The 17,006-nt window shown below is 42.3% G+C and overlaps 1 protein-coding gene across 1 annotated transcript in view; it reads left to right on the top strand.

Annotated features, from left to right (window-relative positions):
• Positions 1 to 17,006, top strand: part of Dnah11 (dynein axonemal heavy chain 11) — a 319,597-nt gene that overhangs the window by 9,864 nt on the left and 292,727 nt on the right. Inside the window, 3 exon segments of the mRNA XM_059279404.1 lie at positions 2,279 to 2,490; positions 11,802 to 12,035; positions 13,680 to 13,847. Coding sequence (XP_059135387.1) covers positions 2,279 to 2,490; positions 11,802 to 12,035; positions 13,680 to 13,847 — 614 coding nt within the window.

Raw genomic sequence — 17,006 nt, 5'->3', positions numbered from 1 at the left:
TCAGTGTCGCTGTCTGCCTATAGTCCTCACTGTCACTCCCAGCCGTGTGCCCACTCAGCCTCGCAGTCTGCCTGCTACTCAGAATACGGCCATGGAGGACATGCACCTGGTTCTTCTGTTCATCCGCACCCACCCAGTAACCTCAGGGAGCAGGTTTAGCTGGAAGATATATAAGGGAGCAGAGGCCATCCCTCCTTAGCTGGTGTCCATGAAAGCCCTTAGTAGAGGTTTCCAGACAGCACTTGAGCTGTGTGTGGTCTTGGGATTCACCACTCAGAATCTTCCATGGGTTGATTTCTGATTTCTTGGCTGACATGTGCCCAGTCACTGTGGATATTTTGGTAAAGATTAGATCCATAGAACAGAAAATTGTGAGGTGTCCAGCTAAAATTCCCTCCTCAGTGTTCTCTTTTAGTCTCTCCCAAAGGTGACAGCCCTCCCCAGCTTCCTGACTTGTTCATTTATTTGTCAATGTTTAAGCAAATACAGGTATATATGGTACTGAAGGATACATCTTACAATTAAAGTTAAACAAATAACTGTTTTTGCATTTTGCTTGTTTCCAACATTAGAATGCTTTTATTCTCCTGTGTGCTGTTTGGAAGTGATTTAAAATTCACTTTGAAATATCTAGTTTTACATTGGCCTCCTAGAATTGTATTTGAAAAGATGGGAAAGAGTGGTTAGTGTCTCATTACTGGATTTCCAGTTTTCTTAGCTTATTAGCTATTTGGAAGTTGCTAGGATTCTAGCTTCCCAATGGCTAAATTGTCCTCTCCACACCTCCACTGGTGGACTTGCTCTGGGACATAGGGCAGTGTTTCTCACTCTCTCACTCTAGTCATGGTAAGTTGTGGTTACATGGTTCTTTGTTCTGACAGGCCATCCAGCTATCAGTTTGTTAATAGCACCCTTCACTTCTACCCACTATCCCCATCCCAACTGTGATAAACTTAAGCGTCCCTCAGATATCATCATCTCCTGGAGGGAAACTCTCTTCTCTGAGAACCACTGGATGGAGCTTTCATATACACCTGCAAGAAGCTCTAAGCATGTTATATTTTTTTCCCTCAACAAATAGAAGCAAATGACATTTTTCTTCTGCTAATATAAGATGAACGTATCATGTGAACATAGCTGTAGGAATGAGTCCTGGGGCTCTTCAGAACATTGTGAATACACAACCTGGAGATTCAGAGAAAAAACTTCAGTGGCTCAAACCCATGGTTACCTAGAGGTAGAAGACCCATTCTGAAGACATAACTCAGACTGAAGTCAGCAGACATGCTTAGCACATTCAAAGGGCACTTAACTGTGGTGCTGTTATTTAATTTCTAAATTAACGTCGATAAATATATACCAATCTCAGTATACTCATGCATGTGGGAGAGGAAACGGCCCAGGACCCTCTCTCTTCTTGAGGCTTTATTAGTGGGTGGAAGGCTGAGTTTGTTACCTATTAAGTCTAGCAGTGGGTGTGAGAGACAAAAGTCAACAGAATTTTCTTGTTTGTCTTTGACATGAATCCTTGGGAATAACCACCAAAAAGTAAAGCTTAGCTTTGTTCTTCACCTTTAAATACAGCCCACAACCAGCTTTGGGTGAGAGACAATTTCAGAATCAAAGTGAGAATCTTTCCTTACTCTCACATGCTTAACGTGGTTTTTATTCCAATAAAATGTTCCTATAATATTAGTCTTCATATAGTGTGAGTTTTGTGGCATTTAGATCACTCATGGTATTATATTATCACACCTCCTATGTGGTTCCAAACTGTTTCCATCACCACGCCTAATGAGTTTAACCAAATCTTAGTAAACAACGTAGTAGAAGGTTCCCTATTCCCTGCACTAGTTACTCATAGGCGACTGAGATGAGGTGGTGCATTGTGCCTGTCCTGAGTGTTCTGGAGAAGCTTGGCATCCTGGCTGTGAGGTGAGGACCACACAGATGCTTTGTTCCCATGAGGTTTCCAAGGGGTTGTACAGCTCTCTTTAGACTCGGAGGTTCCCTTCCCTGTGGGTCTTCAGCCACAATTACTTATGGTCTGTGAGTAACTAGATCAGTGCCCTCCAGGGAGGCTGAGTTACAAATGGGCAGTCTCTAGCCCTCCAAACTGCTCACATGTAGACTGCAGGATAAATAACAAAATGGGAATGTTGACAGCATTTATGACTATCTTGAGTGACAGTTATCTTGGATTTGTTAAGTGTTTTTAATTTTAAAAAAAGAGAAAAAAAGGACACTGTGTGACATGAACGGTACTTCTCTTTTTCAGCTCTTCTTGAAGCTCGTGATGTGGAACTTCACCTAAGACCTCTGAGGAGGCACATTCAAGGTCTCCAGGAGGCGGAATTCCCACAGACCCGAAGCCTAATTGCTCCATTGTTTCACACCATCTGTCTTATCTGGAGTCATTCCAAGTTTTATAACACCCCTGCTCGGGTTATAGTTTTACTACAAGAGTTTTGTAACCTCTTCATTGACCAGGTATGAAGCATTGACAGTTAAGGACAGTAAGAATCATTGCCTTCATTAACCCAATAATAATAAACCTAATAATGGATAAATTTCGATGACACCATTTTCCTTCTCCTTTCAGGCAGGACTTGTGAACTAGAAATGGCCAGGTGACTTTACATCTTATACTCAGGCAGTTCTCGAAATAAGTCAAAGAACAAACTGGTTCTGGGTTTTGTTTATTTAAACAAATTTAAGGTAGCTTCCAGCAAAAGGCCCAGGGTCATGCTTTGTACTTTCTGGTTTCTCTCAGTTTCTGTAGGAGTGTTGGCTGATGGGAGGAAGAAAATTATTCAAAATCAATTATCCTTGAAAAACAGTAATGGGATTATATGGAAAGAATTCTGATTCATTGTTTTGAAATTTGCTTGTTTCTGTACTCCTTGCTCAGCTCGGGAACTGTCTTTTTGAAAATGATTGGATCTCCCCCCCCCCCCCCCCACTCCCACTGCCCAGCACCTTTGTGTGTCAACTTCCATCCTCCTATCCACAAACGCCTGAGAACAACACCTAATAAGAGCTGAGAGATGCTTGGGCACCACGTGTGGTCTTTGTTGTCTGGGGCTGCCATACCTAAGTGGCCCAGGGTGATAAACAACACAAATGGCTTTTCTCACAGTGCATAGTCTGCAGCCAGGGGGAGGTCAGGGTCAAGTTCTGTGGAGGAAGCTCTGTTTTCTAGGCAGCCAGTCTCTCCTTGTGAAGCCACAGTCCTGTTGGGTCTGAAAAACAAAAACAGAAAAAACAATAGCGTTTAGCCCAGGCTGGCCCTGAACTTGCTGTGTAGCTGAGGATGGTCTTAGACTCCCAGGTCTCCTGCTTTGCCCTCCTGAGTGCTGATGTCACACCCAGCTGGGGCCCACTCTTCTAATGTCATTTGTCCTTAGTAACATGCTAAAACCCCTGAGTCCATGTAGAATCTTCACGGTTGAGGGTGACGCCAGACTCCACAGATGTGTGAACTTCAGAGACTTCCAGTGCTGCAACCTTTTCATACAGCTCTTCATGTGGTGACCATAAAATTACCGTGTTGCTACTTCATAACTGCAATTTTGCTACTGTTATGAATCGTAATGTAAATATCTGACATGCAACCCCTGTGACAGGGTCACTTCACCCACAGGTTGAAAACCGCTGTTCTAGAGTGTGTCATTTGTGGGGGACCAGCCCCCACTTTTACAGCCAGGGTACCCTTGAGCAAGGAGAAATATGAAATATTTAGATAGAAAGAGATACCTAGACAATGAGAGAAAAGACAGAAACAGAGGATAGCCTCAGGAGGGACTGGGTTAAAATTCACCAGCCCAGAACTTTATTCAAAAGGGCTTTTTATAACGGTGTCAAGGGGCAAGGCTAAAAGACCTTCCCCTGCTAGATACAACCAAATGTAGACCCTTCCAAACACCTGGTACCCAGGCCCGTGGCCCAGTAATCCTCTTATGCAGTCCTGCTGGGTAAAGCCTGTAGCTGGAGAGTTTCTCTCCAGCTTCCACCAAACCCCTGCAGTCCTGCAGCCCACTTATAAAATAAACACACAGACTCTTATATTGTTTAAACTGTTTGGCCTAATAGCTCAGGCTTCTAGCTATCTAGTTCTTATATCTTAAATTAACCCATTTCTATAAATCTATACCTTGCCACATGGCTCGTGGCTTACCAGTATCTTACATGTTGGTACTCATGGCTGCGGCTGGTAGTGTCTCTTGACTCAGCCTTCCTGTTCCCAGAATTCTCTTCTCTCCTTGTCCCGCCTATACTTCCTGCCTGGCTACTGGCCAATCAGCATTTTATTTATACAGAGTGATATCCACAGCAAAAGCCACTAGGAAACCTCGGTGGGTTCCAACAGTCATCGACTTGTTAATTTCCCCCCTCCTGTCTCTTATGGAGAGGTTCAGGAATATATAGGAGGGCTTTGGACACACGCCAGCTGGACTCTAACCCACTTACTTAAAGGAAGTTGAATACTTCCCAAGCTTCAGTTCCTCCAGTTAGTGGTATCATGAGGGTCAGAAGAGATAACATGGTGCCTGGTATTTAACAGAAGCTCAGCAAAAGTCAATCCTTGTTCTCTCATCAGATTATGGACTGGCAGGCTGGCTGTGGCTATTGATGGGGGTAGATAGCAGTGAGTCAGTTTCTTGCTGTGTTTTATCAACATCTCCTCTGGTTTTATTCTGTTTCTGTCCTTTGAGAGCCAAACTCTGTCTTGCTCTGTGGGTAAGCAGGTACCTGCTGCCAGCCGCTTGCTTCTCCGAGTGAGCCAGAAGCAGCTTGTTGCACTTGAGCTAGTTCTCCTCCCTGACCCCTTTTTGAAGGACCCCCTTCTCAGTTTGAAAATTACCCAAACCATTTCATTGCAAAGCTCTATTGTCTACGCCTTATGAGATAGTCCTGGTTACCTTGAAACTTGGCAAGCTATTATCTTGGTTCCCTGTCTGTGTCAACAGCCAGAGCTGCCAAGCTCCTGAGGAAATACTGTAGCTTCTCTGGTTCCTTAGTCTGGTTTCTGCCCAAAGGTTCCATTGACCCGATTTCCATGATTCCCCAAGTAGCATATCAACTTTGTAGTAAGCTTGCCCCAACATGTTAGCAATCTAAAATCACCAATGAGCCAACTCTGGTTCTGGTACTGGATTCTCTAAAGATCAAATTCCCTCTCCTTCTCCCATTGTTTTTTGTCAGGGTCTTTAAAAAAAGTGTGTGTGTGTGTGTGTGTGTGTGTGTGTGTGTGTGTGTGTGTGTGTGTATGTTGTGATGCACACACATGATGATATCTGGAGTCTTCCTGAATCACTCACCACCTTATTCTTTGAGACAGGATCCCTTACTGATCCTGGTAGTGGGAATCAGGAACTCTGGGAATCCATCTCTCTGACTACCCTGCTCTATGATTATACATGTGCAAGACCACACAGCTTCTCTGTGGGTGTTGGGGGGTGTCAAACTTAGGTCTTCATGCTTCTGTGGCCATTGTTTTACTAAGCCCTACCCCCAAGAACTAACTTCCTTCCTTCCTTCCTTCCTTCCTTCCTTCCTTCCTTCCTTCCTTCCTTCCTTTTTTTGGATATAGAGTCTTGCTATGTACAAACTGGTCTGGAACACTCTAGGTAGCCTAGGATAGCCTTGAGCTTATGATCCTCCTGTTTCTGCTTCTTGACCGCTGGGAATACAGGGTATACAATACCCTGCCAGAACTTAAAACAAATCAAAACCACAGGGTTTAACTGTGTATCCCTGGCCAGCCTGGAACTCATAGAGATCCACACACCTCTGTCTCCTGAGTGCTGGGATTAAAGGCATCCATTGACATGCACAGACTGAATACTTTTTTAAAATTCCATTTTATTTATTTGTGTGTGTGTGTGTGTGTGTGTGTGTATCTGTGTGCTGGTGGCCATGCTACCATGTCCATATGGAAGTCAGAAAATAAGTTCTGGGAGTTGGTTCTTTTCTCCTGCCATGTGGGTCTATGGGATTGAACTCAAGTCATCAGGCTTAGCAGCAGGTGCCTTTACCTGCTGAGCCATCTTGCCAGCCCTCCATAGTACTTTTTAATTTAAAAATATCAGTACTAAATACTTAGGTTGCATAGATTTCATTTCAGTTCCAGCCTCCAGCCTACACTGAAAAGTCAAAGATCTTGTCACACTGTCTTTGCCATCCCCACTGGCACAGTTGGTTGCTGGAATCCCGGATCCCCCTGAAGGTGGGTTAGGAGCTGTCCAGAAGGTGGTGGTGTCCATTGCCTGCTGCTCCCATCTTCTGCATTCATTATCAGCTGGTTCTACTTTAGTAGCAAATATATTTGTTTTTACTTGTCTTACAGTGACCAGTAACATCATTCTTTAGGCCAGCCCCATGAAAAACATCATCTGCTTGTTGGCATGGTAACATATACAAGCTCTGGTAATGGCGTCTTCCCTTGATGCCTAGGGGCATTTCTCTATGAACTTGACACTACTGTGTTGTCATTATGCATTAGCACTCATCTGGTCTCACTTATCTAGTCCATGGTATGATTTCTCTTTTCTAGGGGTTGCCATCCACAGGTTCTATATCAAGAATGCTAAGTTTGAACAGCATGTCTTGGACAAAGGGTGTGTTAATAGTTAGCAAAATTATGAGTCGATAAAGTATATAAAAAGAATAGGAGAGCAGCTGGGAAATAGAAGCAAGCTGGCATACTAATACATTGGCCATCGACAATTAATTGGCTCATGGATAATAAACTTATCAGCGTATAGTTGTCCCTCAGTATCTGGGGATTGAGCTCAGGTCATCAGGCTTAGCAGCAAATGCCTTTACCTGCTGAGCCATCTCACTGGCTCTATCCAAACAGTATGGATACTAACATTGTAGGACCTACTATAGCTACCAAACCCAATATAAAGATCTAGTATTTGCACGCAATCTATGCGTGCCATTCCGTGTGCTTTAAATCACCTCCAAATTGCCTGCAGTGCCCCGTAATGCAATGCAAATGAGATGTAAATAGTTGTTCTAATATATTGCTCAGAGAATGGTGATAATAAAGAGCCCCTATAGGCTCAGATGGGTTTTTTAAATGCATGTGATCCATGGTTTTAAATAAGGAACCTGTAGATGTATAAGACTGACTGTGTTTTACTTTAAAAGGCTTCTGCTATGGGGCTAGGTGCTCTCGAGGGTCTCCTAAGCCATAATCCTCATTTTGCAGATAAGAGGATCGACCAATGAGACAACTTAGCTGATTACACAAAAGTAATTAGCAGCTCCTAGCTTGATGGACACGTGTCCTGACTTCTGCCATGCTCTTTCCCTGACATTCTCTGCTGCCCAGCGCAAGGAGATAGACTGAGTGTTGCTGTCTGGGATGTTAAGGACCAGCGAGTTATCTCAGGAGGTTCTGTGTGGATAGAAAGCTAATTGGCTGTGATGGACTTGGCTGGCTCTCACAGAGGCGTAGGAATGAAAACAGGATGACTTGTCACTTTATATGTAGGTGATTAGGTGAGAGGAGGCTGCTGCAACAGGAAGACAATTGAATTACCACCATCGACCTTTCAGGTTCCAAAATGTTACAGAATGCATGTAGAAGATCTATGGAGTGTACCATATACCATAGCAAAAAACAACTGTCTTGAAACTCAGACCATGAAAGGAATATTCATAGTTATCTGTAACACGAGTCTTAAAGGGTCTTATTAATACAAACAAACCCAGAGCCAGGTATTGGGGTGAACGCTGGAAGATCAGAGAAACAGAACAAGCCACAGCTAACCTCACTTTGCCAATTCCTCAGCTGATCCTGTTTCCTCAGACTGGAAGCCTCTGAGTCCTCATCCGAATGGATCTCAGCTGAACTGCTGCTCAAAAGCCTAAAAACTTAACCAGCTCTAGTTCCTGGTTTTCACACCTTATATACCTTTCTGCTTCCTTCCATCACTTCCTGGGATTAAAGGCGTGTGTCACCATGCCTGGCTGTTTCCAGTGTGGCTTTGAACTCACAGAGATCCAGATGGATCTCTGCCTCTGGAATGCTAGGATTAAAGGTGTGTGTGCTACCACTGCCTAACCTCTATGTTTAATATTGTAGCTGTTCTGTTCTCTGACCCCCAGATAAGTTTATTAGGGTGCACTATTTTGGGGAACACAACATCACCACAGTTTTTTTTTTTTTTTTTTTTTTTTTTTTTTTTTTTTGGTTTTTCGAGACAGGGTTTCTCTGTGTAGCTTTGCGCCTTTCCTGGAACTCACTTGGTAGCCCAGGCTGGCCTCGAACTCACAGAGATCCGCCTGGCTCTGCCTCCCGAGTGCTGGGATTAAAGGCGTGCGCCACCACCGCCCGGCCTCACAGTTTTATCTGTAAAGTGTTAACAGCCTTCATGTGGCCATTAATTGTCTGTCTCGCCTGTGTGGGAAATAAGAATGTAGATAGGAAACAACTTGTAGAATTATAATCAGTAGGGTTTACAGATAAACAGACAAATGTTTTTCTTATAGCTTTTCAAATGACACAGAGCCTATGTTGCATGTAGAGCTTTTGTATTAGTGGGAGATGGGGAAGTCTTACATCTTCATAAGAGGAACAAAAAGACCTCCCGTGTATTGTGTGGAACACCATGATGGCTTTCATTCCAGTCCCCATTGAGGTGTGGGGCAACTTTCTAAGCAGCCACAAAATGACACACACTTTTTTTTATTACTACATACAAGATACATTTGTTTTGACCACTCCTCACCCTCCCCTCCCAACTCCTCCCAGATCACTCTTTCCATATCCCACATCTGCCTGACACCTTCACACACACACACACACACACACACACACACACACACACACACACACACAATCTACTGAGTCCCATTAGTGTTGTCTGCATCCACATGTGCGTAGGACTGTTCACTGCAGTATGGGCAACCTACTAGTAGCCCCACCCCTGAGTAAAGCTGACTTTTTCTTTAGTCATCCCCTACCTGCAGCATCTTAACTAGGAGTGGCCTTTATGAACCTCCCCATCCATGCTGGAATATTGACCTGATTGGTCTCGTACAGAATGTTGTGTAGAATTTGTAGTTGTTGAGAGTTCATGAGCTCAGCTGCTGTCGTGTCCAGGAGACACTGTCAGCTGTCCTCCACAACCTCTGGCTTTTAGAATTTTTCTGTCCCTTCTCTAATGATGCTCCATGAGCCTTGTGGGGAGGAATGTGATATATATGTGTGTGTATGACATATATATATTCATATATATTCATATATTCATATATATATATACATATATATGAATGAGAGAGAGAGAGAGAGATTGTGTGTGTGTCTTAGTTATGGTTTCTATTGCTGTGAAGAGACACCATGATCACGAACAACTCTTATAAAGGAAAACATTTAATTGAGGTGGCTTGCTTACAGTTTCAGAGGTTCAGTCCATTGTCATCACGGTAGGGAGCATGGCGTCATGCAGGCAGACATGGTACTGGCTTCATCTTGATCAGAAGGCAACAGGAAGTGGACTGTGACAATGGGCAGTATCTTGAGTATAGGAAACCTTGTTCCTACAGTGATGTACTTCCTTCAACAAGGTCATACCTACTCCAACAAAGCCACACCTCCTAATAGTACCACTTCCTGAATTTATGGGATGTGCATACCATAGTCATTTATTCTCTGCACTTCCATTTTTATGGTTCCCCATATTAAATTCTGTACACTGTTAAAACAAAAAGCTTCTGATAAAGGATGACCACTGCACTAATGTGAGGGTCTATGGATAAATGTTTAAAAAGCTGTTAGATGCTACATATCAGTTTAGCACACTATTAGGAGTTTCTGTTGCAGGGTCTATGACTTCTGTAGTCACAGGTTCTTGGTCAAGTTTATGGTACCAAGCATGAGTTCCCTGAACAGGCAGGCCTTAAGTCTGGTCAGATAGCTGTTGGTTACCCTTAAAGATCTTTATGTCACTGTTGGGCATTTCTTGCTGTATAAGTCTTTAATGTGGTTCACAAGGTTCACAGTTGTGTGTGACTGTTGGTACCTTTCTCTCCCAGCAGCCTGCCTACTACCTTGTGGTACTATGAAAGCTGACCATTGGGGAAGAGGCTTCCAGTTCATTACCAGCTTGATTTTTCCAAGTCCTGTGACCAAAGTGTGTTTTGTATTCAGCAATAGGGTCTTACCATCAAGTTCTGGTGGGCAACCAAGTACAACAGCAATAGTTTTATTGCTTTGAGGGTTTTGGGAGACCCTCTTGACCAGCAACCTCCAGGGAGACATCTCACACTTAGGACTAGGCTTTCTCTATTGTGGTCTATGGTTTTGGGGAATAGCATTATTCCTCCATGCAGGGTAGTTACAATTAAATTCTATTTTTTTTAAAAAAAATGTATTTTAGAAAGCTTATAAAAACAGTAATTTTCCATATGGCTTAAAAAATTCTTAATGTTATTTATCTCTTGTCTTACCCACCTCTGTTTTAATCCTCTTCTCCCCCCCCCCCATTACTCCCTTTGCTCTTTCATACCTCTATGTTCTAACCCCTCTTTTAAGCTCTTTCCATCCTCCCTCCCTCAATGGTCCTCTTCGACTTTCCTGGAATCTTTTCTTAAATCCTCTCACTCCAATGCAATGTCATTTTTGATGCTGGGTTGTGTTTCTTGTACACAACAAGAAGGTGGATCCTGTTCCTCAGTCCATCCAGTTATCTTGTCTTTTGGTTGGGGAGTTGGCACCATGGAGACTTGAAGTTATCCTGGAGAAGTGTGCATTGATTGATGCCAGTTTGCTGCTTTGTAGAGCAGTCATGATGTCATTTGTTTTCCTCCCAAGCCCCTTGACCACGCTTGTTCTCTCTTCGGTGCCAATATTCCTTCTAGTATTCTTTCTATAAGGCTGGTTCGGCAGACACAATCTCTTTAGACCTAATTTGTATCATGGAAAATTTGTGTTGTCTCCAAATTAGGAGTTTATTTCTGTTCTCTTTATGTTCATTTGGGTGTTTGTTCATTTCCTCTTTAAACTCTGAAGACTCATTGGTCTGAATTACTGCTTTTGTCCCTCTCTCTCCCATCTGCATCTAAAAAAAAAAATTCACATGGCATGGCTCAGCTCAATCATGAGTCCCATGATGCTGTTTATTCTGCCCAGCAAAAAGGTCTGCTAATGGGAAAGAAATTCCAGAGTTAGGCTCCACATAACTAGCTCTTTTTTTTTTTTTTTAATTTTGTTTTGTTTTGTATTTTGAGACAGGATTTCTCTGTGTTGTTTTGGTGCCTGTCCTGGATCTCGCTCTGTAGCCCAGGCTGGCCTCGAACTCACAGATCTGCCTGGCTCTGCCTCCCGAGTGCTGGGATTAAAGGTGTGTGCCACCGTTGCCTGGCATAACTAGCTCTTTTTACCTTTGCAAGTGACCCCATATCATTAGTAGAGTGACCACCCTCTGAAAACCCGTTTTCTGACGGATGGCCCTGCTGGCTCCTGTGTTTCTGTATGTGAAAATCGAATTGTCCAGAATATTGACAGGTAGAATATCTGTGCAATATTGTCATTCATACGAGACAGTAAAAATTCTGTCTTCATTAGAATGTGTACATCTAGAAGCAGCAGGTACCCCTCACATTGTTCTCACGTGACATGTCATCAAAGCTCAAGTATCTAAATTTCTAGGGTTTGTGCTTTTGTTTCAACAGCATCGTTGGCTCAGTTTAGAAAGCGTCATTTAAAATGTTTAACTCAGATGATTACAATGAAAAAAAAAAAAGAAATATATTTTTGATCAAGGTTCCTTTTAATTAAATCCTAGGCAAGAACATACCTGTCACCTGAAGATCTTTTGAAGGGAGAAATTGAAGATGCACTGGAAAAGGTGCAGGTGGCCATCAGGATCTTAAAGACTTTCCAAAATTCTTTTTTCAAGTCTAGAGAAGGATTGGCAAGCTACTTCACAGGAAATACGGAGTGGAGACCCTGGGATTTCCAGTCTCACCTGGTGTTTGGCAGATTTAACAAGTTTCTTGACCGGCTGATAAAAATAGAGGTATTCGTTTATCTAGTTACATGTGGGTGAGGTCAAGAAGCTCGTAGCTTGTCATATGACTCGTGTGATTGGGAAGTCCTGCTCTAAGGAAAGAAGGAAGGCTTTAGAAGCTTTGGCTTTGTGGCCTTTTTTTATTCCTTTCCTCCTTCCCTCTCTTCTTCTTTCTTTTCTCTGGCACTGGAGATCGATCACACTCGACCTTGCATACTCGACCTGGTAAGCCCTCTACACAGATACACACCCCTGGCTCTATTGAGACAGGGCCCCACTATGTGGCTCAGGCTAGTCTTGAACTCTATCCTCCTGCCTCTTCCTCCAAAGTGCTGGAATGACAGGAGTGAACCCCCACCCTACACCCTACTTTTTATACATTTTTAAAGCTATTATTACATGAAAGAGTAAGTAAATCTCTTTACCTGTCAGTGACTAGACATAATTTCTCAAGTGCCTGTGGAAAATTTTGAAACAGGAAGCTGTAAAGAAATCACCCTTCCTGTAAATGCTGAAAAAGAAACGCATGAAACTTGAAAGTAAAATTTCTTTCTTGAAAATCCACTTGATAATTTAAAGTATTACACTGTCATTTCTTCTGTTTAAAAAATTCTTTGTTTATGACAAAGTCTCACTGTATAGCCCAAACTGTCCCAAACTTGGTGCTTCAGAGTCCTATCCTTCTACTCAATCCTCTCATTGCTGGCATTCACACTGTCATATAAATAGATGTATTTATACCATTCACAAGTATATAATATAAATGCTATAGAATTAATTAGTAAAATTATTCATAGAACTAAAACATATGGAAAATTTACTTTGCATAAGTATTTTGTCTGCATGTGTGGCTATGCATCACATGCATGCAGCTCCTGTGGAGGCCTGAAGAGGGCACAGAATCCCTTGGAACCGGAGTTACCTCCATTGTCAGGCACCATGTGGGTGCTGGGAATCAACTCAGGTCATCTAGAAGAACAGCCGGGGCTCTTAACCACTGAACACTCTCTCCATTCCTGTGTATAAGTATTTTAAAAAATTACAAAAACCTAGAATGTAAAAATTGAATGCATAAACTTTTGTGTTGAGTCTATCACCTTAGGCTTCTTTGGAACTGATGACACAGCCTCCTTTTCAAGTTCTCGAGTTTTATGCAGATTTGACATTTTATCATTTATGTAAGATTTGCTGAATTTCATTCAAAACCAGATATTTATGTCAAAATTCTTATTGTTGGTTAGCCTGAATGCCACTAAAGTCTCAGAAACACCTAAGGGCGATTTGCCTCCCTCCTGTAGAGAGTCTCTGGGTTTCCCCTCCAGTCATGGTGCTGGATCACTGCCAAGTGTAGGTGGCCAAGGCCAGGAATGTTGGCTATCATCCGGGGAGCTGCCTGCTTTGCTGTTAGGATTGCATTCAGGTTCACGGGTACACTAGGTGCTGTCTCCACTGTGAGGTACCTTTCAGTGATTTAAAATGGAGTGTGATTTTAAAAATCAGCATTTGCTCTCTTCAGTGAAATCAGCAGTATTAGTTTTCTGTGTTGTAAGTGTCCATTGATTCTGAATGTTTGAAAATGTTTGGATTGGAATCTCTAAAATCTCCTTTGTTACTGAAGATGACAGAAAGGCCTTTACTATTTTTTTTACAAAGGACATGTTTGTCACCATACTGGAATTTGAAAAACTGGAAAGACTGGAATTTGGTGGCACCAAGGGAGCAATCCTAAATGCGCAAATCCATGTGATGAGTGAAGAATTTATAGAATGCTGTAAAGTTTTTCAACAGAGCATTTATGACCCATCTGACTGTGATGACATGGTAATATTATTCATTTGCCTTTTAACTCCGTAGGACTGTATCATTTCACAGCTAAAAAGGGAGGCAGATCACAGTGATGGTGCAGGCTATGCAGGCAGACCTTTGTAGGACCTAAAGATGTTAATGACTCTCTTCAATTCTCCCAGCTCCTTGTTGAAGATCAGGGACCAGAGTTGAGCTTTCAGTTCAGAGCTCTTAGACAACCATGGGCCTCAGTCTCGGTCAGTTTCATGGGAACATCAAAAAGGAGTTTCCTGTATTCACATTTACTGATCTGCTTGTCCAATGTCCGTGTAACTTGCATGTTTACAAGTTTAAAAGTTTATTTTAAACTTTTCTGTGTGAATTTCGGTCTGTCGATACAATCAGTTTCACCACCCTCATTACATCATTTACTAACACGCATATTGTCACACAATTTCTGTTATCTGTAACTATTAATAATTTTATATTTTGAACTTCAGAGATTTGGGGAAGGTTTCTGATTTAAACTGCTTTTGGTTTCTATCCCTCCGAGCATGCTGGTGACCAGTGAATTCCCTGTGAGCCTTTCTCTAACTCCAGGATAAAGAGCTTTTTATGTGGTTTGCCTAAACCAGAAATTTGAGTTTGAAAAAGGAGGAAAAAAATTTAGTTTACCTTTAGAAAAATATGGAATGTAAGTTTACTCACTCTCGCGTTTGTATTGTTCAATCTTTGAAACTTAGGAGTGCAGTGTGTCAGCTCCTTAAGGATGTGGTTAGCAGACCTGATGCTTCTGAAGTCTAGTGACTCAGGGAAGTGCAGTCAGTGTGGGCAAGATGTTGCCATAGTCAGGGGGGCTCTCTACAATGTCTCTCTGTAGTTTCTGGAAAAGTAGGAGGAGTATAGTAACAATTACTCCAAGCTCATCCCTAGAGCCATAGCAGGCACCAGGAAGATATTCAGGATGTGGGCTGTCCTGGGAGCCAGCAGCTCAGCCTACGTGATGACCTTGTGGAGGACTGTGAGTCTCTGGAAGAAGCAGGCAGGGTTCTTAACCACTGAACCATCTCTCCAGCCCCTCTTTTCTTTCTTTCTTTCCTTTTTTTTTTTTAAGATTTATTTATTTATTTATTATGTATACAGTGTTCTGCCTGCACGTATGCCTGCAGGCCAGAAGAGGGCACCAAATCTCATTATAGATGGTTGTGAGCCACCATGTGGGTGCTGGGAATTGAACTCAGGACCTTTGGAAGAGCAGCCAGTGCTTTTAACCTCTGAGCCATCTCTCCAGCCCTCTTTTCTTGATTAGTTTTATTTTCTCAGAGTATTGTATCTATCATAATATTTTGCTTAAAGATAATCATTTGGGGGCTGAAGAGCACTGGTTGCTCTTCCAGAGAACCAGATTTGATTCCCATCATCTACATAGCAACTCACAACCCATCTGTAACTTTGGTTCCAAGAGATCTGTTCTTTGCTGGCCTCCATGGGCACTGCATGAATGTGGTGCACAAACATACACGCAGGCATGTCTTTTTCATTAAGTGGTGACCCATTTAAATTCCTTTCATAAATGTGTATTCTTTGGAACGTGTACCTTAGGAGGCTTCTATGGTAGGAGGTTTCCATATGGCTTTCCAAAAGTCCTTTGGTGTTAGTTGGCCCTCCCTGCGTTACTCCTGTAGCCTTCACTCCTGACCCCCTCCCCATTTTATCCTTCTACTCTTGTTTGCCCTTTAACTCTTTATAACACTGTGTCCTGTCTCCCCTTTCATGGGAGATGCCTCTTCCCTACTGGTACTTACTAGCTACCTAGCCTCATGGTTATTTTGATTGAAACACACATATATCTAAAGCTTAAAAGCTACCATCCACATTTAAGAGAACACATGAAATATTTATCTTTTTGAGTCTTGGTTACCTCTCTCCTGATAATTGTTTCTAGTTTTGTTTACTTGTAAGTTCATTTTTCTTAACAGCTGAGTGACATTCCGCTGTGTAAATATACCACATGGAAAAGGGTTTATTTTAGCTCATAGTTCCATATCCCAGCCCATCACTGAAGGAAGTTAGAAGAGGAACTTCAGGCAGAAGGAGCTGTGCAGAGGCCATGGAGGAAAGCTGCTTGCTGGCTTGCTCCTCATGGGTTGCTCAGCCTGCTTGCTTACAGCTCCTGGGACTGCCAGCCCAGGAGTGGCACCACCCCAGTGAGCTGAGCCCTCCCACATCAATCAATGAACCACTGGCTTGTCAGTCTGGTGGGGGCATTTTCTCAGTGGAGGCTCTCTCTTCCAAAATGATTCTAGCTTGTGTTAAGTTGGCGTAAAACTAACCAGCACACCCTACACTGTTCTTTTGCTATTACTCTGTCTTGTCTTCTAATTTATACAGGTTTCTTTTCTTTTTTTTTTTTTAGTCATTTAAGGATTTTTGTGTATCTTGTTTGTTTCTTTTTCAAATATTATTTATTTTAAAAGTTATTCTTTGGGGCAGGTAACATTTGCAAAAATTTAGCTTCATTCTCACTGCACAGCCTTTGTGTGAGTGTAGTGTTTGGGAGCCCGAGGTCAGGGAGTTTGACACCAAAGCGGCACAGCAATTCTATCTAAAAAACAATCACTGTCAAAATAATTCCAACAGTATTCCTCCTCAAAGTGTCTCCATAGTGACTGTTCTATACAATGCCTCGGAAAAACTGGTGCAGTTACTGACACGGGTCTGTGTTCATCCTTTTGTTTTTGGTTTTGCACAAACAGCCTCCAGCACACAATGTAACCATCTTGTTCCCAACAGTGTATTTTGGTAGTTTTGGGGTGTTACCATAATTATATTTCTGCTTTCCTTTTTTTCACAGTTTCACGCTAGTCAATAAATTGTGGAATGGATTGAGTAGCTTATGTTATTTTATACTATTATTTAGAGTAATAGGGTTGTTCAACAATTTAGCTAGAAATTTCTGCTTCTAGAAAAGTTTGGGTGTGATTTTTTTTTTTTTTTTTACTAGTCCTCATGTCAAATACAACTAAGGTCCTTGCCATTACACACACACACACACACACACACACACACACACACACACACGTACACACACGTACACACAGGAAATCAGATTGGCCAAGAACCTCAGAATCCAAGAAACAATATGGAAGTAAGTTCCTTGGGTTTTCATATTGTATAAAATAGTCTAGAATTAGA

Source organism: Peromyscus eremicus, chromosome 14 (genome assembly GCF_949786415.1).
Source record: "Peromyscus eremicus chromosome 14, PerEre_H2_v1, whole genome shotgun sequence".
Lineage (NCBI taxonomy): Eukaryota > Metazoa > Chordata > Mammalia > Rodentia > Cricetidae > Peromyscus > Peromyscus eremicus.
This window is presented reverse-complemented; position numbering and strand designations above follow the sequence as displayed.